The sequence below is a fragment of the Molothrus aeneus genome, chromosome 2, assembly GCF_037042795.1.
Source record: "Molothrus aeneus isolate 106 chromosome 2, BPBGC_Maene_1.0, whole genome shotgun sequence".
Taxonomy (NCBI): domain Eukaryota; kingdom Metazoa; phylum Chordata; class Aves; order Passeriformes; family Icteridae; genus Molothrus; species Molothrus aeneus.
The window spans coordinates 64,900,275-64,925,806 of NC_089647.1; the positions used below are offsets into that span (position 1 = coordinate 64,900,275).

At 35.9% G+C, this 25,532-nt stretch overlaps 1 protein-coding gene across 1 annotated transcript in view; it reads right to left on the bottom strand.

Moving 5' to 3' along the window:
• Positions 1 to 25,532, bottom strand: part of KLHL1 (kelch like family member 1) — a 182,629-nt gene that overhangs the window by 54,268 nt on the left and 102,829 nt on the right. Inside the window, exon 5 of the mRNA XM_066545060.1 lies at positions 10,002 to 10,214. Within this exon, the coding sequence (XP_066401157.1) occupies positions 10,002 to 10,214 (213 nt within the window). The remainder of the gene's footprint in view (positions 1 to 10,001; positions 10,215 to 25,532) is intronic.

Genomic DNA, 25,532 nt, shown 5'->3' on the forward strand with positions numbered 1-25,532 from the left:
GATCAGTCACATATCAATAACAATGATTAGTCTCAGACTGGAATTTTGGAAAAAAAGATCCAATTGTGTTTTCTCTTTGAAATCCAAATTCTGACATCTACTAAGCTTGCATTTTTGATGACCATAGTCACTGGCAGAGGAAATCTGTTCAGTATTCATTCGATTTGCAATTCCTTTTCCCCAAGACATAAAATACTATTCCATATTCAGAAGAAATTTTAAACTACCTTTCTACCCTTCAGTTATAACCAAGTCCTCCCTATTCTTCCCCCACATCAGGGTACAAAATCCAAACCAAAAAATTAATATAGCATAGTTGAAGCTTGTTTTCTTTAACTTACCATTAGATTACCCTAAAGAATTTACTAGTGAAACCTTCAACATGTAAACACACATTCCCTGAGGCTGTACGTTTGATACAGAAATAAAGAAACTGTCTTTTTCCCCCTTCCTCTCAAATAAACTACGTAATGGAATTGGAACATTCATTGGTAGCATCTGTGGCAAGTAATTAAACCGTGATATTGAAATCACTTTCACAACATTAACTCTTCTCCAAAGCTTATGGTTTAGCAATCTCATTTATTATAATCTTCAGTACTATTTTCTATAAGGAAAGCCATGTTGTCTTTTACGACATTGTTAAAATTTTAACTTAATTTATAAATATGCCCACAGTTTTTTGGCACACATATTGCCTTTTGTTGAACTCCTTGTACAACCAGGTCTGTCTTTGAAACTGGTACTAATTTGACCAATTGACTTATCAACTGGATGTATTATTGATTCAAATGTTATTCACTTTAGGAAAAGAGAAATTGTTTTAAACCCTCCCACCCCAGCTTCTGCCTCCAGTGACATCTTTTCATGACAATTTTATCAATCTATGTATTTTACAGAGAGACTGAAATAAGGAGGGCAAAATCTAAGATGCAAGCTTACTACACAATTCTACTGATGCCCAGATCTACATTTTACTTCATCACGGTATGCTTATTCTACAGAAAATGAAGAAAAATATCTTTATTTCAAGATAAATTGCTTCTGAAAGTAAATATTAAGTTTCTAGATAAAGTTAGGTAAGATTAATGTCTTGTAGAGCACCTTGCAGGTTTTCTTCTCTACTCCTTGAGGAAAAAATTAAGTTCATAATTCTGAGAGCTATGTATATTTTGCCATACTACATAAGAAATAATAAAATGTCAGATTGCATTCAAAAGGTCACATTTCATTCAAAAGAAAGTGAAACAAAACTTAATAAAGCACCAATCACATTTAAAATAAGAGAAAATATAAAAAATGCCCCAACACTAGAAGCAACAAAAAGGTTGGCCTTTGACAAAATGTTGTCTGATCTCCTTTTGTTTGAAGACAGATGTCTTTATTTGAAGTTCTTCTGAATTGAATTCTTTTTTTTTTTTCTTCTAAAAGTGATAAATATGAGATTAGGTAAAGGCACGACAGATGCTAACAAATGGAATACAAACATTATTCAGTCAATAACAACTAACAGCCCATATTTGAAAATTACTGGCTTTTTATTTTTTTACTGTAGTTACCTCTTAACTGCAGTAAGCTGTAGTCTACCAGAATTGATGTAATTTTAATAAAATTCTAATATGAGAATAAGTACAAAGAAATGGAACATAAAAGAAGCTTTTTTTTCCCATAAATAATGCTCTCCTGATTCAAATACAGTCTTCAGTCTTAGAAGTAGGCAAAAAAGATGGATAAGAAAACATCACAGAAGGGGGACTGTATTTAAACACCTTTTCCAGACAGTATATTTAATGTTTAAATATTAAAAATATTGAATAGGAAGAATTCTTTTAAGACATTCACAATCTCTGAAATGTTGATGACTCAAATAAAAAAAATAGAAACGAAAATGTGTGTTATATTGTGCTTGTCTATTATGCTGAATCAATCTAAGGGACAAGGAAGAAAGCAGAAAAGAGCACTACACTACAAAAAATAGGGACTTAACATTACAGAGGGTACATTCCTTCCTTCTTCACTTAAGAGCGATGAATTTCAATGACATCAACAGCAATAATGGTTTTTGCTTCTAAAATTCCCTGTCAACAATTGCTGAAAGCAGTGACTGATCTTTGTCCTAATTACGTTCAATGAGTTATATTTGCATGACCTCTGGAAGCATGGTTCATGGAACATCAACAACTAACAGCAAAACTTGTCTCAATTCACGAGCCTTGCATAATACTTCCTCTCCCCTGTCCAGTTTTGGAGGGGAGGGTAGAGTGGCACCCAGCCAGGGGCAACCCATGACAATATGACTGTCAATCTGACAATCAGTAAGAGAGAAAAAGATATAAACCTGCCAAAAAATGACTACAGATCATATGACCTTGTAAAAACATAAGCAACAGGCAACACATGTCTTCTCCAAATGGAAGACACCATTTTATGTAAATGTAACTGTATTATGAATGTAACTCATTTAAGAATGATGCTATTTCAAAGGTCAAGGAAAGATATTCTCTTATTTATATGACCAGAGCTTCTAATTGATTATTTAGTTAATATAGTCTAATTTATTCATAAATATGTGTTTTCACATGGACACAGTCTATACATTCTAGTGGGGATATGTATGAAACATACTTTATAAAATTATTGTTCTAAATATTTCACAAAACAGAATAAATTTAAGTGACACAAGTTTGCATTTTATGACCATGTGAAGATGTGATTTAATTAGTGGAAATCCAGTCTTCCATTAAAGAAATTTACCCTAAAATATTTAGTAGCGAACCATATGCTCAGTATATCATGAGAAACTGAATAAAAAGCAAGGTAAGTTGCCTGTGTTTCATAAAGAAATAGTATTATAGAATTATGTTGCCACACTCTTTTATTTGAACAGCACCTTGTGACAACTTCAAAGCATTTACTAAAACTTTACTGATATTTACCGGTATTTACTAAACTGATAATAAAATGTATTTGGAAATGAAGTTGAGCAGTTATCATTTTCACTATTTACAAATGTTCACATGTCATTTATTTACACAAAAAAAAAAAAAAAAATCCCAGCCATGTTGACAGGACTTTTTGACAATTTTAGAACTATCTAAAAGGCACAACAAAAAATCCTTCGGACTGTATCTTGCACACTGCATTGAAGTATCTTCTTTATTCATGCAAAGTATCAGCTGACAAGCTACATCCACTGCCAGAGAAGCTGCTATAAAAAAGTTTAAAAGCTAGCTTTACTATATGATCTATATAAGAAAAGTAAAAACATAACAGCTTATCTTGTTTCTACTGGCTATACTCAAGTAATTGTCATTATACAGGCAACTGAAATTTCAAGCCCAAATTTTTATTGCATTGATAACTTAAGAAAGGAATACGGAGATCATCCTAGAAGCTTGCCAGAAATTTTTTTTTGAGGGCTGGGAAGTTATTAATTCTTAAGGTAATTAATTTATCTTTGTTTGCTTTAAATTAACATAAATATTTCTTTAAAAATATTGCTTGGTTTAATTGGCTTAGGCCACTTGCACAAAACCAAGCATTTAGCACCATTTCAGATGCCACAGGGTGTCTAAGAATCCACACAGAGACAGTAAATATAGTACTGGATTTAGAAGGGAATGTTTCAAGAAAAATTGCTTGGAGCCAGGCAGCATGATAATCCATGGAACTTGTCAAATCAGCACACAGTTTTCCTCCTATGTGTTGGGAAGTGCACCACATCTTTATTGCTTATAGTGAGAGGTTAGGAATCCAGCTGATGTGGAGAAGCCTGCACACATTGGTGAACAAGAAACTGAATCATACCTTCAGACTTCCAGATTCAAGTTATAATCTCCTGGTATTCAATTATTTAGAAATGGTTGAAAGAATTTACAAAATGTTGCAGAGACTGACAGAGTTTACAGACACCCTTAGGATTTACCCCAGACCAGTAGCTAGGAACCAACCTTAAAAGCCTAGAACTCTACTCAAGTGTGAGTTCTTACCAGCTGCACTTGTTTAGTGACACTGGCGACAGAGAACCAGTCTCAAAGACAAATTTAAAGATTGACTGACATAGAATGATATCCTCCATAGAATGATATCCTCCTTTTTTTGCTAAGCAAAGGAACGTTCAATTGTTTTCTCTAGCTCAATATATATTGAAAAGGTCAAAACTTAAGGAACCTGTCTGACAACTGCTTGGTTAATTGGGTTTTTTTAGTAGCACAAAGAAATACTTCTTTGCCAAATGCCAGCTGCATTGTGGAAGGAATTTACAAGTTTACATAATCATCAGTTATCTAAGCTAAGATTTAAAGGGTTTCTACTCAATTATTACATGCAAATTCATATGCATTTTTAAGATCATGTACAGTCAGATGTAATGTGTGAATTCTAAGGGGATTTTAGAGGCTCAGTGCTTCCTACAGTTTACCTACAGCATCTCTGTAGAAATAAGAGAACTCATAGGGATCTGTTCACTCTCTCTCCAGTGGCTTACACGGTATTTAAATACTTCATTTTATAAGGACTGCATTGTTTGTGCTCCTGGGCAAGAAATCTAATTTAGATACCTATAACAGATTCACTGGATCTGAGCCACAGTGTATTTAATACCCAAAGACTATGCATTATCCTACTGATGTGATTTGCAAGCCTCTGCAAGTGATATTATTAAAAGGGTTACAGAGGAAAAGACAGTAATACCTCTGCTTTATTCTATTTTTTAGCTTTCCTAGTTAATCCAGTGATCTACTGTTACAGGCAGATGCAAATAACAGCCTTTATAAACCCAGGACACCGGTGGAATACAAATTAGCTTTAACTTAAGCATTTCTATAAGGAAATATTTGTGCTCTTTTCATCATGCACATCTTCGCTTAAAAACACTAAACATCGTCATCTTTATTGTCATGCTATTCTAGGTACTCAGTATTGTGTTAACTTCCCTTGCTTGCAAATTTCTTCAGCAGCCCAGGTATCATTAGCAACTTCTCACACTCTTAAAAAACACCATAAAAATAATGTTTAGACCAACAGAAGCTGCACACAATCTTGGCTCATGCTGCAGCATCAACATTATCAGATACATTACACTGTGTACCAACAAAAAGCAGAAACCAGGTTTTCGTCTCAGTAAAGGAGATTACATCATTAGTAATCAAAACAGGCAGAGGCTCAACTATGCTGCTGCATTGCATTGAATGTTTCACAGTACAGCTTGAGTCAGGGAACAGGAGATACAAACATAGAATAAATCATTGTCTTTTGTGAAATGTAGAGAGAAAGAAAAGGAGAGTTTAGTGTCATCGATAGAATCTCTTCTATGCTTCTTAACTTCATGGTCAGAAGTTAATGTTTCAGCTTCACCTGCAGACAAGGTTAGACTTTTGTCTATGCACAATTAGTGAGGTTTTAGATGAACTGTTTTGCTCCCTGAGGGGTGGGAATGGCAATCACTATATCACATGTCATCAGGGAACAAGGTAAGAACACCTTCAACTGTTCTAATCATACTTTATTGTATATATATTTCCACAACTATAGGTTTTCACTTCTAAGAAAAGGGTTCCTAACTACATTCTACTATAAAAAAATTAAATAAATTCCTATGTATATTTGTGTATCCATGCATATGTGTATGTGTAATGTACATTCATGCACTAATAGATGCTGTGGGGCACCCAGCCAGAAAGCAGCTTGGCAGAACAGGAGCCAGCACTGTGCCCTTGCCTCAGAAGGCAGGTGATATCTGGAGCTGCATTACACAGAGTATTGTCAGTAAGTCAAGGAGAATGATTCTTCCCCTAGAGTCAGCACTGGAGAGGTCAAATCAGGAGAGCTGTGTCCAATTCTAGACTCCTCAGTACAAGAGAGACATGAACATACCACAGAGAATACAATGAAGGCTCACAAAGATGATGAAGGCACTGGAGCAACTCTCCTATAAGGAAATGCTGAGAGAGCTGGGTCAGTTTATCCCAGAAAAGAGGGGCCTTTGGGAAATCTTATTAATGTAAGATTCATAAATGAAGAGAAGGTGCATAAAGGAGAGATCCAGACTTTTTTCAGTGGTGCCCGGGGGATGAGAGTCAATGGGCACAAACAGAAACACAGGAGGTTTCCTCTGAACATCAGGGAACACTTTAATACTGTTAGGGTGACTAAGCACTGGCAAAATCCTTGGAATTATTTAAAACTATTTAGACAGAGTCCTGTGCAAATGGCTCTAGGTTATCTCTGCTTGAGCAGAAGTTTTGGAACAGAGATTATTCAGAGGTCCCTTCTAACCTCAGGCATTCTGTCTTTTGATTCTGTGATTGTGTATATGTTTATCACATAATGTAAAAAAATACATACACACACAAACACACACACCTGTATATAAATTATCTGTAGTGTTTCTGTTTTGTTTTACATGTACTAATTTTGTTAGGGTTTCTTAACATTAAAAGGGTTCTATTTAAAATGCATTCAAAAATTGAAAATTGAGGACAACAGTGGCACCATTCAGGCACAAAAGTAGTTTCTTATACTTTTTTGACGACCTGAAAAAAGGTCCTCTTAAATACAGTTTTTGCTTGTTTCTTAATTTGCTTGTTAAGTTACTCTCTGTAAAAAATGCTATCAAAAGTCACAGGAAAAATATTTGATAAGCTTGAATTAACAATTCAAATAAATGATCTAAAATACTTCAGCATTAACAAGGTATAAGGATGCCACCACATTTTTATTCTCCCAAAATCCCTTAAGAATAAAAAATGAGCATAAATTATGTTTTCTGTACAGATGAACATTAAATATCTGGAACACCTTTTGAAAAGTGTTTTATTGTATTATCTATTATATAATACTGCTTATTACATATATTATTACCTATTATAACATGAAATAAGTTCTTATGTTGGCCAAGCCACCAGTCTTTCTTTCTTTCTTGACTTGAATGAAGAGATAAGAATCATTTTAGTTTAGAAGATGGTTCCAAGAAAATCAAAGAAACAAAAAAGTTGCTATGGCAACATTGCAGATTCTATTATTTAATTTTCAGCTTCATGATAGTTTCCTTTTAACAACTTAACACTGGCTTGCCTTCTCCTAAATTTATTTACTGGATTATGAATTACAATGTTTAATATTGTACTGCTTAAGTCTGACTACATTGCCAATATAATTACTGTACCTTGAGAGTGAAATGAAGTATCATGGAAACTCAGACTATAAATTTAAACCTTCATTTTAAGTGGATCTCAGTACAATCTTTCCAGTCTGTCAATAACTTCTGTAGTCTTTGACTTCCTCTTTATAAAGTGAATTTAAAAGTAAGGAATGAAAATAGTTGTTTTTTTTTTTTTTTTCCAAAGGGCCAATGATGAACTGCTAATTTTGATCTGGCTTCTTTCCAGAGAAATCTTCGGCTAATTTTCAGTGCAATGAAAATGACAGGGTTTTATCTGATACATATTTAAGTATAAACCACAGCAGAAAAAAAAAAAAAAAACAAAAAAAACCCTTTTAGTAATAAAAAAAGTAAAATTTCACTTTCAGTTCTCAATAATTTTTTGTTGAAATTCTGTAATGTCTTAATTCTAATTACAGAGCAACACCAGTGTATAAAACTCAATTTCTAGATTAAATTGAACAGAAAGTTCAAGAGAATTGCCAGTATTTCACTGTAAAACATTTATTTCTAAATTTCTTCATAAAGAGTTTTTAAACCTTTTTCTTTTCAGGTACCCAGCTCCCTAGTCACCTACCTCCTTGCTATATAAAGGCAGCTCAGCAATAGCCAAAATGTATTACCAGCACTGTGTAAGAGACTGAAATGGTTGATGGCTTAACCATTGCTAAAATCATTGGAGGACTTTTGCCCACTGTAGAAAACTGCAAAGATCCAGCTGTTCATCTGTGACCATCAAAACCCACATCTCCCTAAATATGCTTACTAACTGGAATTTCGACTGTCAGGGGAACTTGAGATGAGATAAAGGGGGCACCCCAGAAGTGACACTGGAAGAGAGATTGGAATGCTGATGGCTCAAACAATCAGGGACAAGCTGCTGATGTGCAAAGTAACCTCCCAGGTTCAGTGGGAGAGCACAGCTGACACCTCAGGCTGCAGCTGGTGTTGAACCAGATAAGGACAGAGGCAAATCCTGCAAGGCACACTGCTGTCTCTTTGTCCTTACTCAAGTGACTCAGCTGTGATACCTCCCCTTTGGGGAAGTACTGGGGCATTCACACATAGCCTGAAGGTATCAATCTCTGCTGATGGGCCATAATGGGTCTAAAGGGACTCAAATTCATTGATGTAATAGGCATCTGTATCTTAGAAGGTGTCAAAAACTCCAGAAGTGTCCCATGATCCACATTACCTCATCCAGTTGAAATTCCCCACTCCAAGCGAGGTACCTGGGCTTTCCTACCTGAACTGAATATAAACCAAATAGCTTTCCTGTGCTGTGGATTTCATTGGGATTTCCTCCATCAACTGGTCTGAAGCTGTCACTTTGACCAAGATGGTGACCATCACTTCAACAGACATCAAAATTGCCTCAAACAAGTCTTGTCTTGAGGCCTGTGGGTGGTAAGGTCTTTCCAATCTGATGCCTTCCTTCTCTTTCTTAAACATTTTCTTAAGTGATATTTTTATGTTTTTACATTGTAACTAGTTATATAACTGTTTTTCTGTGCAATCAAATTGTTCTACAATACAGCCTACATGTGTGCTTTTAAAAACAACAGTCATTCAGAGTTGTTTCACTCCCCAAGGGATCTATTAACAGGATGGATTACTCTCACCTTCTGTTTTATCAATAAGTACATTATTGATAAATAAAGTCAAGTACTTTGACAGCAAAGTGCAGCACACATGTCAGAATTAGTAAAGGCTATTGACAGCTATTATCAGCTGTCATGAAGAAAGTTAACTCCATTCCAGCCAGGCCTTGTACACTAACTGAAAGGAGAACTGAGTGTATGGAATTATAGAAAAGAATTGCTACTTAGTTCTCTGGGAAAAGAAAAAAAAAAAAAAAAGGAGCTGCTGAAGCATGGAGATCCAAATGACTGCCAGTGGTCAACTAGGTAACTAGGCTGCTCACTCACTCAAATCAGGGCTTCTGCCAACACTGGATTTAGTGATCTGGTCTAGCTAATTCAGGAAAACCTTCAATGAAGAAGGTCACTTGGCCTTTGAAAAAACTGCTGCATTTGTTCACTGCATTCCAAGTGATTCCTCCCCAAGCCAATGTCCAACCTGAACTGTCCATGCTACAAGTTAGTTTGTCTCACATTTAGTGATGTGCTTAGGAATGTGGTTCTATGATTGTACCTTAAGGTCTTAAGCTGCTATTAGGTCATTGCTTAGCCTCCTTTTAACTAGTTTGAACAAGCAAACTTCTTCTTCTTCTTTCTAGACATACCATCTTGGTAGCCCACCCCTGAATCTTCTCCAATTTGTTCCTATGCCTTTCAAATCATGGGGTACAAAATTGGAAACAATTGTGTAGGTGCAGCCTTAGCAGCTCCAGGTATTATGAGAATAATAACTTTATGGGAATAATAACTTCATATTGCCTGGTGACAGAATTTTTTGTGTTGTAAAACATTATAGAGTTTTCTTAATTCATACTGTTGACTCATCCTCAGCCTGCTATCTGTATAAATCCCATGTATTTGGGGTTTTTTATTGTTGGTTTTTTTGCTCTGTTTTGTTGGTTTTTCAGAAAATATTTATTATTCTACCTGTTTTTTCTTAGCATGTTAAAAAATCTGCAGTTACTCCTCTTCAGTTTCACAACTCTGCCCTTCTTGTGAATGTATTGGTCCAATCCTCAAGTTTATTGAGATCACCCTGTGTAAAAGGTTACCACTAATTTTTTCTGATTCTGAACAGGTTTGGTTTTAAACACACAGAGTATTCAGAAGTTGCAGATTATAAACTGAGAGAGTTTTCACAAGGACACAATAACGTTCTTGTTGTTATTATGATCATGGTTACATAATTTTAAAAATACCTGAGGTGGAAGGAGTGGTAATCTGATATAAGCAAGCAGCATACTTAGGTCATTGCATCGCCTCTGCATATCATATTTCACCCACATCATTAAGGCATGGAAAATGGTCTCTTCATCAGGAACATTCACATCATCACTGGCAAGAAGTTTATGGAGTTCTTCAGCAGGTAGAAGTAAAAATTCTTGATTTCGTATAACTTCCATTATATTCTCCTGAGAAAAGAAAAGTAATTCAGATTCAGTAATACTGCAAGAAAATTAAAAACCATGTTAAAGCTAATAAACCATAGGATTAGTCAATATCTGCCATACCCAGATATGGCTATGCTTTGCCATATCCTTGCAGCTCATATGAGAAAAAAAGAACATAAATTATTAGAGTTCAACAGCTATAGTTGCAATTCTTATATAAATATATTTCAAAAACAATATGATTATATGATAATATCATAATTAAAAATTGTCAGACTTAGTAAAGGCTATTGTTTGAATTTTTTATAAACTCAGTTGTAATTGAGTTTATATTGTAAGTCTTTACATACTCATACTATGAGTATGTAATATATATCGTAAGTCTTTACATACTCATACTACATTTTCCTGGATATTTTCACTGTACTTCTTTCACTATTTCTTAAATAACTTGTCAGTCATATAGTTGTATTATGAATATCTAGACTTCTGTCTACACATATGACAAGGCTGAGGGAGGGGACCATCAACATAATGAATTAAAGGTTATTTTTTGACATTGTTCAGAACAGATTTTTAATATCTAGTTATCATGCAAATAGTTTACAGCAATTAAGATCTCACAGTATTGAAAACTATTGTACTATTGTGGTTTAGGAACTGTACTCCCCAGTTCAGTGCCCCCACTGAGACTCTCCAAACCACTGACACTCTCTTGCTCTCCTGCTTTTCCCCTCACCCTTCCACATTGCAGTGGGCTAGAGAGGAAAATTGGAGGCACAAAAGTTAAAGCTCACTGGTTGAGATAGGAACAATTTACAGGAAACAGCAATGAGGTAAGGAAACAAGGAGAAACAGCAACTATACTAATGACAGAGACAAGAAAGGAAACGGTTCCCACAGAAGCACAGCCCTCACACCCACTCCCCCATCCCCAACAGACAACACCAGATGGATCCCTCTGTCCCATTTACTCAACCAGAAAGAACCCTTTCCCCTTGGAAGAGACCTTTCTCCCCACTTCCATCAATGACATCAGGTTTTACAGACTAGCCTCTGTGTCCTAGTTATGCCTCACTCCTGGCTACCTCAAAAAAAATTGGACAGAACCAGGACAAATAAAAATAGGAATAACTAAAAACCTTTTAAAAAATCCCTGTAAACTACATAAAAAACCCCTAAAAACAAACAAAAAACAACAAACAAACCCCAAAAAATGTTGCATTTAGTTGTCTGAATCCTAAGGAGTGAATTAAACCTACCTTGAACTACCTACTCTACATCAACAGGACACAGTAGAATCACAATTCTACAGATATTTTTTGTCCAAATATTTCTTTTAGGGTGCATTATCTCCATGGAGAAATTGTAAGTGTGTTTTCATATTCTCAATTTAGAGACAGAAAAAAAGTGAAGTAATTGAAGACTGGAGGCACAAAAAAAAAAAAGAAAAACTAAGTCTTTATGTAAACTGAAAATGTAAAAAGCAGTATTGGGAACGGTAAGTTGTAACATCTTATTTATGAAAAATAATAATGAATTTTGTTATGCTGCTTTGGGTAGAATTTTTAAGATGAGAAGTGGGAAAGAATGACAAAACATCAGTCAAGGAGGACTTAAATGTAAGAACATCAAAACTGAGGGAAATGGATTATTCCACTGTTATACCCTTTAAATTCAGCTTTTAGCATATCAAAATCCAACCAATGTTGCCTATAATTGCTTGATTGTGTCTCAACCAGGGGAAAGACTGACTGGTCATCAAAACTGAAATAGAAGGCATTATAACAAATACAAGAAAATAATGTGCAAGACTTACAACAATAGAAGCATACTCCGACTCTAGTATGTCACATGCTGTCCTTCCCTGATTTATTCAATAGAAGGAAACACTTATTTTAATTCTCCAAATTCATACTTTTAGAAATGTACTGTTTAAACATATTTATTAATAATTAACTGCATATTATTTTATATATGGCAGCAGAAATGAATATTGCAGACATAGACATGACAAAATCATGAGATAGAAGTTTCTTGAAATTTGTAATGTAATTACAGATAAAATACATAAGCACAGAGAGAATAAATTTGACAAAGTTGAAAATCATGTTTATTATTATAACTGTGAATGGTTTGATATGTACAACTTAACTCAATGTGTTGCTTTTTAACTCAAAATTTATAGGATGCTGACACAACAGAAAATGAAAGATGTATATGTGGTCATGACCTATATTGACCATGGTGGTATGCTACCTTAACATAATTGATAATTGGATCAAAACATGACTCAATTATTTTTAAAATTACTACATTAAATGTCAATAGGTTCCTAAAAATGTAGATTTTTTCTGGAATGAATTTTTAAACCATTACCTCCTGATAAAGTTTAAATTGTGTGTCTCGAACATTTTAGAATTGCTTGGAAATGTAAGGGAACTAGTTTGCAGGGAGGCACTTAACCACAAGCTGGCTTAATTAATTTTAATTAAAAAGTCATAAAACTCACAAGATTTCATTGCACTTCTCAATAAAATGATTTATAAGACAAAGTTTAATTCAGCCTGGTTCAACTGACATTAAATCCCATTATAAAAAAAAAGAAATAACTCTACCTCTTAATAGGAATCAACATCAAACTTTGCAATAGCATATTAATCCAAAGACCTAATATTATAAAGTAGCACTGTGATGATGGAAACATTCCACGATCCCACAGAAGTTAATTTATTAAGAGTAACATTCCAAGCAGGAGTTTTAACTTCAGAACAATAATTTTAGATTTGATTAAGGTTTCTTTTGGTCATCTTAAATTGTATTTTATCTGCATACATGCTTAAAGAGAACTTATTCCAGCCTCTGTACTGATTGCAGAATCAAACAAAGTTTTCAGACAAAACATATAAACTCAAATCTCTTTCTCTAAACATCTGGACTTACATAAATTTCATGTTATGTGGGCATGAGTATTTCAGAAAATAACAAATATAGATTATGTTTTATACCTATAATATGCCATATATATTATAAATATACCATATGTATTCTTATTTATAATATAAATGTAACATATATAATTCTGATTTATATATAGAATCTAGGTTTTTGATCTTCTGAGGTAAAAACTCTCTCCTTCAACTGATTAGCATTTCCTGAACTGACTAATGAATTTTAAATCTTCCTAGATAATGTTTTAACTCCTTGAGGTTCATTTCATCTGGAGCAGCAAAGCATATTTCAATGGCTAGCTGTTCTATCACAATAATTTCTCATATGCTAATTGTGGAAAAATATCCACCTTTTTTTTTTTTTTTTTAAATATGACTAGTCTTCTTGTTTGCGCTTTAGGGAACAGGATTCAACAGATATATGTGATATCTTTTCAGGATACATTAAATAAATTTTAAATTCTCCTGAGATAAGATGCAAGGTAGGAATTGAGGTACACAGTTATGCAATCACAGATTCATTACAGCTGGAAAAGACTTCAGATCATCCAGGTCAATCATTAATCTAACACTGGCATCTTCGCCACTAAACCATGTCCCAGGTACCAAATCTAGATGTTTTTTGAATACTTCCAGGGATGGTGATTCCACACTATGATTCCACTTCCCTTTCAGTGAAGAAATTTTTCCTAATATCCAATGGCATTTTCCCTTGGAACAAGTGGAGGCCATTTCCTCTCATCCTGCTCTAGTGAAGTGCTTTCAGGAATGCCTAGGGCCTCATGGGAAGATAAACCTTTATTATGGGAACCAGGGTACTGAACCTTTAAGCATGCCAAAGATTATGTGACAGAGTTGGATGAGTCTCCGGGACCTGTAATTTTTGACTCTAATACTTTAAGAGGCTTTGTGGATCAGTATTCACCATCTCATAAGTCTTATAAAATGCACTGGACCTGCTCTGCATGCATCATTCACGTAGCCTTTCCATGTTTTAATTAAGTGGAGTGGTAGATTTCTGTTTTTAATTCAGAAAATGTAACTTAGAGTAGATAGTATGACAGTCTCTAAACCCACCTGGACAAAGCTCTGTCACTTGATTGCTCTTCCACTTTCTAAAAATGACCATGCAGTACCAATTGCTGTGGGGTTATAGCATTTCAATAGTAGAGCTGCTTCACTTTTAAACCTTTTTAGCAGTACACAAGGTTAGCCTTAAATAAGCATAAAATACTAGAACAGCAGAGCCATGTAAAAAAAAACATATCTATGTTTAATGGTAGATAGGCAATCGTGCAAGTATCTAGTAGATTGTGCATCATAGGAACATTAAGGTGCTAATAAAATTAAACTATTACCAAATGGAATTTAATGCCATATATATTTATAATGATGACACCAACACAATTAAATTAGATTTTTTTTTAATCTTAACTTGTAATGATTATTATTCCACATGGAATCAAATTATCTTGCAAAAGCTAGTTTTCATTGATGGTTATGTCATTGATTTCACTAATCAGCATGTATCAGTTATAATTAAGAACCTGAAAAATATTAAATAATTTCATTTGTTGACAAAGAATGTCATATTCTGAGAGTGCTATTCAGAATCTGCTACATCAGAGTTACCAAGGACGTAAAACGCTTAGCTGGTGTTTTGGTTTTGGATGTAGGGGTCTTATTTAAAATGTTTTATATTTTTGTGATATGGATGCTGTGACCTTAACAATTAAAAAATTAAAATCACATAAACTCATGCCAAAAAGTAGATATCCATATACTGGGCTTTCATTTATTACATACCTAATGTCTATAATATTTTAAGCTCATACTACTTTTAGTTTAGAACTTAAGTTTTCATGAGAATATTTAAATAAATTAATAAATAGTGCATCTGATTTTCATATTAAACCATACTGGCAGTATACTTTCTGAAGTGATAAGACATGAAAGAAAATTTTGATTTCAGTCAATTCCCAAATTATTTCAGTCTGGAATGATTGCTGCTGTGCTACACTGAATTCACACCTCTTGTTCTTATGCCGCATTTTCTATATCAGGTGTGTTTCATATAAGACTACACTTCCTTTACAATACTATGTAACTTCTTCCTTAAGGAGAATGGACTTTTCAGTCCATTATGAACTCCCATTAGACAAAGGACCAGTACTTATTAATATGCTTATGGTCTGGCTCTCCAGCCAAATCCCAGATTCCATCTGGAAACCTGAACCTGGGATCCTGAATTTCTAACCAAATCTCAGACTTCATCTGAGAGTGAGCTCCATCTGACCTATGTAATCCAAAGAGCTATGCTTCTTCCAGCACCAGATGCCAACCTGGTATCATCATTACAAAAGGGGTATTAAGGCTGGGTTTGTTCAAAGGACAGTGGAAAGAGATCCTATGTATCTGTGTAAGCTCCTCCTTCAACTTCGCCAGTGGGAAGAGAGATAACCAAGTGCTGCATTTGGGGAGAGGAGACAGCAAGTTAAGGATAGAAGAGACTGTGACTATGGGTGCTATCTCATACAGCATACTGAAATCTTAATATGAGACTTCTAGATAACTTCTAGACTTCTAGATAAGTTAGACTTTCACAATCTAAAAAATTTCTTTTTTACTTGCATCTTTTGATTTAATTAAAAAAATTATAGTAGAGTTTAGGGTATGAGGCTGCAGAATTAGCCATATTATAGTTGAATTCATTGTGAATATGATATGGCATTCCAGGATTTCACATTCTAAGGATAGCTCACAATCAGTTGCTCATAGACATTAGCTGATATGCTGGTTTATTACGATAAACTGTCTGAAACTTTCAAGCTATGTCAGAATGATTAACATTTTTTCCTGTATTGGTGAAGGATATTGTCTCACACCCTGCATATATTCTTTTTCATCTCCAAGAAGATTCAAGAAGCCTAAACCTGTACACAAAACAAGCACAATTTGCTAGATGGATGAGGACATGTACACATCTTGCTCCCCCTGACTTAAAAAATCTTCCAACACTATCCTGGAAGGTCCTGCATCCTACAAACCCTGGAACTTCTTGGGATTAGGTCTTCATGTATGCATGACATTTTCTTCTTACTATGGTATCTAGGAAAGCCAAATCTCTAGCAGCCTGTAAACCAATTAATTATTAATTACTTCATCCATCTTTCTTTCTTTCTTTCTTTCTTTCTTTCTTTCTTTCTTTCTTTCTTTCTTTCTTTCTTTCTTTCTTTCTTTCTTTCTTTCTTTCTTTCTTTCTTTCTTTCTTTCTTTCTTTCTTTCTTTTTTTTTTTTCTTCTTTCCCGTTTTTTTGGGGGTCTTTAATATTGCTTGTTTACCTTTCCAAAATAAAGTTAGTAGAATGAGGGAGCACAGCTTTGGGACCTAAAAATTACTGATAGCAAGAGGCAGATCCATCAGGTCAATGCACTGCTCTGAGGTTGGTGCAAACAGAAAAATCTGGGGGTTGTAGCCCCCAGTGATGGGATAATCTACTCAACACTTTGTCTATTGACATCTGATGAGTCTACTGACACCTTTGGCCCAGTCCCAGGGATTTGACATCAAGTGAAACCTGTTGGGATGAGTGCTGTGACTGGAGTGCCCTGTTGGACAGTTCCAGGCTCTTCAGGAGTGAAAGGCAGGGCAGAAGAGACAGAGCGGTGACACTGTGTGTAACAGAAGGGTTAGAATGTATGGAGCTCACAGCTGGCAACAGCACAGTTGAAAGCCTCTAGGGGAGAATCAAGGGGAAAACAGATACTTCAGATGTCACCATAGGAGTCTATTGCAGACCTCCTAGCCAGAATGATGATGCTGATGGATTATCCTTTGAAAACTTAAGGGACATTTCCAAGTCAACTACCCTAGACTTCAACTTGCCACAATTAACTGGGTGCATCACACAGCTGGTATAACCCAGGCAAGAAGGTTCCTAAAATGCCTGGATGAGGACTTTATGGAACAGGTGAACAGGTTCTAGGGGAGCTACCTTGAAAAGATGTTATCTTTGACATCAGACTGATGACCTGTTTCTAGTAGGGCTCCATCTTAGGCCATATACTCTTCCACTTCCTCAAAAATTACTTGGACACTGGACTGGGAGGGACATTAAGCAAGTTCACAGATGATACAAAACTGGGAGGAGCTGTTGACTCCCTCAAAGGCAGAGAAGCCCTGCAGAGAGACCTTGACATGTCAGAGGACTGGGCAATCACCAATTGCATGAAGTTCAACAAGAGGAAGTGCCTGTTCCTGGGATGGGGTAACTCTGGATGTACAGACAGACAGGGGAATTAGAAGCTGGAGAGCAGTGACATGGAAAGGACCTGGGGGTCCTGGTCAATGGCAAGTTGAATGTCAGCAGTGCCCTGGCAGCCAGGAGGGCCAATCCTGCTGTGCATCGGGCACAGCATGGCCTGGCAGGCAAGGGAGAGGATTGTCCTACTCTGCTCTGCACTGGGGTGGCCTCACCTCAAGTGCTGAGGACAGTTTTGGGCATCACTATATAAGATATTAAGCTGTTAGAGAGCATCCAGAGGAGGATAGTAAGGATGGTGATTGAGGGAAAGGCTGTATGAGGACTGGCTGAGGTCACTTGGTCTGTTCAGCCTGGAGGAGACTGAGAGGAGACATCATTGCAGTTGCAACTTCCCCATGAATGGAAGAGGAGGGGCTGGCACTGATGTGGTGCCAGTGACAGGACCTGAAGGAACAGCCAGAAATTGCACTGGGGAGGTTTAGGTTGGAGAGTAGGAAAAGATTCTCCACCTAGATGGTGTTTGGGCAGTGGAACAGGCTCCCCAGGGTAATGGTGAAAACACTAAACCTGACAGAGTTCAAGAAGCTCTTAGATACATGGTGTGACTCTTGGGAACTGTCCTGTGCAGTTGTACTAAATGATCCCTGAGACTCCCTTTCAACTTTAACATATTCTATGATTCTGTTCACTAACTTGAATTGGCCCAGATTGATTTATTTGTCATCAGGAAGGTTCACAGCACAATTTCAAGTAAATAGCAGAAGAGATCAGTACTGTGAATCATCCAGAGGCACTTTGGATTTAAAAGGCTGCAAGTAGCAAAAATACAGAATCACAGTGCAAATTGTGACAATGGTGCAGTATTGTATAGTCTGGGTACATCCTGGTACTGACTCTGGTGATTGTCTGGTTTTGCTGTTACTTGTCTAAGATTTACCCCTAGCATTTCCCAAGTATAGAAAATATGAGCTGTTTAAATTGTGCTGTTTCCACAGCAGGAATGCAACCCTTCTCATGTAGATAACAGAATGACAACTTTCTGGGTTTAAATTATAACACTTCAGGAAAGTAGTCACCATGACAATCTCAGTTTCTTACTTTCCTAGCACAACATTTCGTTCTTTCCTACTGTACTGCTTTTGGCTGTGATGGAGCTCATTTTCTTAGCTGATGCAGTGCTGCTTTTTGCACTTAGTATGAGAATAATGTTGATAACATGTTGATTTATGATAATGTTGATTTATGTAAAAGGTGAGCATATTTATGTCCTAATAAATATCCCTGTCTTGTTTATACTGATTACAGACAAGAAGAGGAAAACAAGGAAAATGGAGGGTAACAAGTCTAACAGGAAACTCACATAAATTAAATCTGATTAAAAGAAAACTGTGAAAAATCAGAAAAATCAGAAATTAGAAAAAAAAAATATTCCTTGCTGCTAAAGCATTCAGCTCTGGAACAGATTTCCAGAGGATAGAATGGGAATATATCTGTTAGAACCAGTGTAATAACATAGGATGTAGTTTACAAAACGGAAGGTTGGAAGGGTCACCCGGTCCAACCTCTCTGGTCAAGCAGGGTTATCCTACAGTATATTTCACAGGATTTTGTCCATATGGTTCTTAAATATCTCCAATGAGGGAGACTCCACAGGCTCTCTGGACAACCTCCTCGAATGTGTGGTCACCTGCACAGTAAGGAAGTTCTTTCTCATATTTGGGGAACTTTTTGCTAATCAGTTTCTGTTCATTGCCTCTTGTCGTATTGTTTGACACCATATCACTGACTCTCCCTTATCATATTTATATACATTGATGAGGTCCTCTTTCAGCTGTCTCTTCCCCAAAGCTGAACAGGCCCAACTCCTTAACCTTTCCTTATAACAGAGATGTTCATCATCTTCAGAGCCCTCTGCCCTCTGGACTTGTTCCTGGAGCTCTGTGTCTCTCTTGTAATGAGAAGCCCAGACTGGAAACAGCACTCCAGTGTGGCTTCACCAGGGCTGAGTAGAGGAGAAGCATCACTTCCCTTGACCTGCTTGCAATACTCTTCCTAATGCATCCCAGGATTCTGTTAGCCTTCTTGGCCACAAGACTCACTGCCAGCTCATGGACAGCTTGTTGTCCATCAGGATCCCCAGGTCCTCTTCATGTCCTGAGAGTTGCTTTCCAGCAGGTCAGTCCCCAGCCTGTACTGGTGCACAAAGTTATTACCATACAGGTGCAGGACCCTGTTTTTGCCCTTGATGAATTTCAGACAGTTCCTCTCTCCAGCCTGTCCAGGTCCTTCTGAAGGGCTGCACAGCTCTCTAGAGTGTCAGCAATTCCTTTCAGCTTTGTGTTAAAACAGTTTCTCAAAGCAGGAAGCTGCCTTGAAACCCCTTTCAGTTTTTGTTTCAACCCAGTTACCCTTCTGTTGAGCCTAATAATATCTGATTCACTGAAGATTTCTTCCTATAAAGGCATCAACTCAAACACATGCGGAGATGGATAATTTGCCATTTTCACAGCAGCTTTCAGGAGCAATCATTCTGAACATTAAAATGTATGTCTAATACCCCATTTGAACTTGTCTGTCTTCTACTCATACATACTGGTTCTTATTATGAATTTCTCAGTCTGATTAATGAGCCCATTAGCACCAAAACTTAAAAGCCACAAAATAATCTCTTGGGTCTTTAATAACTCAAAGGGGCTGAGTGGTTATGGCCTTGGTTTTACAATTCATTCACAGTCTGTAACTGTTGTAATATTCAGGAGTGAAAACAGGATATTTAATCATTAGCACTATTCTTTGTGCTACCACCTAAAAATATACTTGTAATCTCATAATCATCTATTGACCTATTCTGACCCTACTTAGCCTTGAAATGTGATGGAATACAGCAAAAAGCAAGGGCTGAAGGCATATGCAAGATCATGTCCATAAAAAAAGCCTCAACTCTAATAAAAGATTAATAAATACAGTAATTACGATAGTATTTCAAAAGGTAATTGGAACATCAGTCAGCATTGGAGTGATTTTTTTTTTTTGTATTCCTGTTCTTCAGACTTGAATTAAAAACAGGTAGCCATTAAAATCAAAATGCATTCATGGGTAATTGCAAGATCATACGGGAAAAATGCTTTTCTCTGTGACTCTCCACACCATAAAAGTTTGCAACAATACTGTTTCTTTTATCTTCACTATGCATCTCAAAGCTTATGTGTTTTGTGTTGTGTCATGTAAATGATATCTGGAGAATGTTTCAGTTAAAGTTTTGTTTGAGGAGTGAAATATTTACAAATGGTAGTTTATGTTAGTATTTCTTATACGATAGTCATTTTAACTGAAATCAAATATTTAAAATATCATATCAGAGACACATGAAAACGTTAGCATTTCTATTAATTTATGGAAAATGCTCAAGAATCAGTATCATGATACAAATTCAATTAAGATAGGCCCTCTTTTAGATGACAGAAATTTTTATACTCCACAATATTTCACAAAATCGACTGATTCACATAAAGATGTCTGACCATTAACAATGGAATTTCCACACTCATTCCAACAAAATAATGGTACATAATGTAAAACAAGCACTGTATTTAAGTGACTGTCAAGATATGAGGCTGCTGAAAACTTGTCACATTAGGTTGTTTGATAAAACACTTTAAAAAACTATTAAATGAATGCTGAAAATATATTAATCTACTGTGTAAATCTCAAAAGACAAATTTCAGACTGAAATTAAATTGTAAAACATTTGTCACCCTGCACATAATATTGATTATACTGACAGTTATTCTTGTTTTATTGCTGCTTTGAAAATTACAAATTTGGAGGGAACAGACATTATGTTTCACTCCTTCTAGGAGTGTAAGTTAACATCAAATAATCTCATGCTGTCAACTAACTGTAATGCACATTAATTTCTTAGTGTAAGTTCTTTATTTGTAAAGGGAAGGAGACAGAGCTTTATAGCTGTGGCTTGATGTTGATTTTTAGGAGTTTTTTTCATTAGCCTGTGTTCAAGTTCATAGAAATAAAGAACTAAGGTTTAAAAAGTTCTGTAAAATTATTGAATCCAACCCAGCACCACTGTGTTCACCACTAACCAAATCCCCAAGAGCCATATCCTTGCACCTTTTGAACACTTCCGGGGTTGATGATTCCATCACTTACCTGGGTAGCTTATTTCCGTGTTTGAGCACTCTTTCAGTGAAGAATGTTTTCCTAATATTTGATGTAAACCTCCCCTCATGCAACTTGAGGCCACTTCCTCTTGTTACTTTGGAAAGAGATTAATGCCCTCCTCACAGCAACCTCTTTTCAGGTGAGCTGTAGAGTGTTCTAAGGTATCCCCAAGCCTCCTTTATTACAGGAACCCTGGATCTCTCAGACACTACTCATAAGATTTGTGCTCCAGACCCTTTACCAGCTCCTTCCCTGGACATGCCTCAGGTCCTCAGTGTCCTTCTTGTAGTGAGGCGCCCAAAAGTGAACATGGCATTTAAAGTGGGGCCTCACCAAGTACAGTGGGGCAATCACTGCCCTGGTCCTGCTGGCCACACTGTTGCTGATACAAGCCAGGATGCCACTGGCGTTCTCCGCCACCTGGGCAGACACTGGAGCATGTTCAGCTGCCTGTTGACCAGCAGGCCTAGGTTCTTTTCTGCTGAGCAGCTTTCCAGCCACTCTTCCTCAGGACGGTAGTGCTGACTGAGATTGTTGCGACCCAAGTGTAGGACCTGACACAAATATACACATATTTTTTTTCTGGAAATAAACAGAAACTATTACATGATTTTTACATCTGAAATTATGCTACCTAACACAGCAGAATAGAAATAGAAACATTCTTTAAAATGAAGAATTTGAAATTACATCAGGTTTTGTTAATTTTTTAGTAGTGGATCTTCTGATTCTCTTTTGCTTTAGAAGCTATCCATTATATTTAAAATTGTATTTATTCAGATGAACTTATTGATAGCTGATAAATTCTTGAACAGAATTGATGTATCTAGGTGATACACAGTGTTTAAATGCTCATGGGACATAAAAAGGGCTACATGGGGTTAGAGCAAGAGATACATTTGTGGCCAGTGACCAAATGTAACTTTGAAAATAATTAGAAGGAGTTTAAATGGAGTTTAAATGGTGAATATTCTATCTTCTCCATGTATCACAGATGTTGAAAAATTGTGATTGCAGTGATTTCCTGTATGAGATGCTTAGAAGATCTTTGGGATGTTCTCTTCAATTTAAGCACATGCTCATAAAAGCCAAATATTCCTTTTTTTGTTGTTTTTTACTTTTAAACCTGTGGCTGAAATACATTAGATGAAATCTCCATTCTTTCTCCAGCAGATACTTGACAAAACTCTTTAATAAGAGGTACTGAATTATGTAGTGTATTTCCAAAATATATTTTGGATTTCACTTCTTAAAAGGAAGAGGTTTTTACCAAGCATACAATACATAAGGCAGTTGCAGTACATCTCAGCATGTCCTGATGCATATAACAGATTAAGAATGTTAAGACTTAAGAACATATGTTTAGAACATATGTTATTCAAATGCAATTTAGCTACCAAAATGTTAAAAAAAGGTGGATTTTAATTCAAGAATTTATTCTACAGAATTCATTAATCTATGCTGATATGTATAACATTTGCAATGAAAAAAACACAAGTGTTTAAAAACCAGATTGAAAAATCCTTTCTGTGGATGCATATATGTATATTGTGATAACTTTAATGAGGAAGCCAAAGCAATACATTTCTAAGATTCACTGCAAACAGCTAAACTATCAGGTGTACTTCTGAATAAATTCTTAAGAGAATATATTTTTTAAATTGTTATCAAATCCTAATTAATATAAGTTTATTTTTTCCCCTAGGAATTTCACAACTCTAGCTCAGATTTTGTCTAAACCTATGCCAAGCTGTTAACAACCATCATACTCTGAACTTTGTATAGGTTTTACAGCTGAATTAAACTGGTTTAAGAAAAAGTTTGGATGACTCAAAAATATGGATCCTCAGAAGAGGAGCAGAAAAGTTTAGCAATACTTTTAGTTCTTGCTCTGTGTGTCAGTACATGGCTCATGTCTTCAGAATCAAAACAATCGGTATGTTCAATCTCATGAAAAGCACAACTGATGGAAAATTGATTGGGTTTGGATACAATCTTGTCACAAGTCCAATTCCAAGTAGAAGGAGATATTTCATTACAGCTAGTGATTTCCACAGTTTTGACCATTTTTCCTATGTGAAGTGATTGCATGTACAAGCTGTTATTTTTTAAATATGTAGCATAATTTCTGTGTGAAACACTAATTATTAACTCCATAGTAAGCCCATGATAGGATACAATAAAATTTACAGTTACACTCCTAGGCTGATAGTTTTTGCTTTTTGAGCCACAGATATAGCTTTTATTTCTCTGGCTACAGATATGTCTACAGAATGTGCTTAGTTTGTAGTGTCACCTGTCTAGAGGCTGTTATTTAGTAATAATCTACAAGAATTACCATATTTCTTTTAAATTATCTTGATTTCAATTACGAGTAGCATGTCGATAATTATGGGTATTATCGATTAAATGGTGTTTTTCATAATTGGAACTTAGTCAGCAATGCCCCAAATAAATAAATACATATACAAATGCACGTGCATATGGGTATGTGCATGTATAAACATACACTTATATAAGACACTCCACCACAGGCTTTTGAATCTGATCTGAATCATAGCTCTAACCTCATGAAATTTCTACTGAAAATTGAAAATTGCATAATGCCACAAATAAGTACATCTGAGTGTTATGTGAAAATTACATTTTCCCCTAATTGCACAGCAATGGAATGTAGGAAATTCAGACTTAAATGCATCAGGTTGACTGATGAAACAGGATGCTCATAGCCTTGTTGAATCTAGCTTGGAATATTTCCAAGCACAGAGATTCCACAGCCTCTCAGAGAAAACGGCTACAACGTGTAGTACTCTCCCTTTGAAGATGCGTTTTTCTCTTGGAAACTGCAACTTAGGACTGGTGCCCAATGTCCCCTCATTGCGCACCTTCAAGAAAAGAATGATTTTATACCATAACCTCTGATAGGGTGCTGAGAATACCATCTCTCTTTGCTTTCTTCATGAATGCCCTCTCAGCTTCTCTTCATATATTGTGTGCTTCCTGTTTCAGCTTCATAGCTGGTTCAATTTGCTCGTCAATTGAAATGCCACCAGCTGGAAAATGCATTCCATTTTGGCATCATGAGTAGAGTGGAGTAATAATTTCTTTCAATCCTCTGGCTAATGCAACTGAGTATATGCTTGGTCTTCATACAGATGCAGCACACACCTTCATCAGAAGAGAATATTTTAATAATTTCAGTAGAGAGTCCACACGTTAAAAATTGATAATGTTGACTTTAGCTGCATGTCATTCAGATGGTCTGTGGACTGTGTGTTGCTCTCCATTCGGCAAGCCAAAGACTTGTATAATAACTTTTTAAAAATAAAATCTTAGAGAAAAATTGTTCATGTAAGAATAGACCAAGATAAATCCAAGATATTCTGGTATGTTTTACATGTGAAGCAAGAACACTGATTAACCTTTAGGAGCCAGAAAATACAAAGCACCCTAGATGAAAGCACAAAAAGAACAAACTTCCCCCACCCCTGCAAACAACAGCAAAGCCAACAATAAACAACATAAGGCATCTGAGATATAATAAAACAGCTTTGACTCAGCTTGAATTTATCCATAGCAAACTATAATATTACTACATGCCAACTAAGAGGCCTTCTGTATAAATTAAATATGTGGGGAGATGAGGTATCATCACCTTCTTGACACATACTGGCAGTTTAACAAAATGAAAAGGATATATGTCTGAGAAACAGCTTTTAACTTTTAACTATAGTCCTAAAAACCTAGTTCAATGCAGAATACAGAAGAAGGGAATTAGACTACACTACCTTTAGGAAAGTCTTTAATGAAACACAAGTGAAACAATTAATTCTCATTAACCTTTGTATTTTGAAGAAAAGCAATTTCCTTTCCTGCCTGGCTGTGATAGCAGCATCCTCAGGCTTTACTGTATTTTGTTTAACCCTGCTGTAAACAGTAGCTACA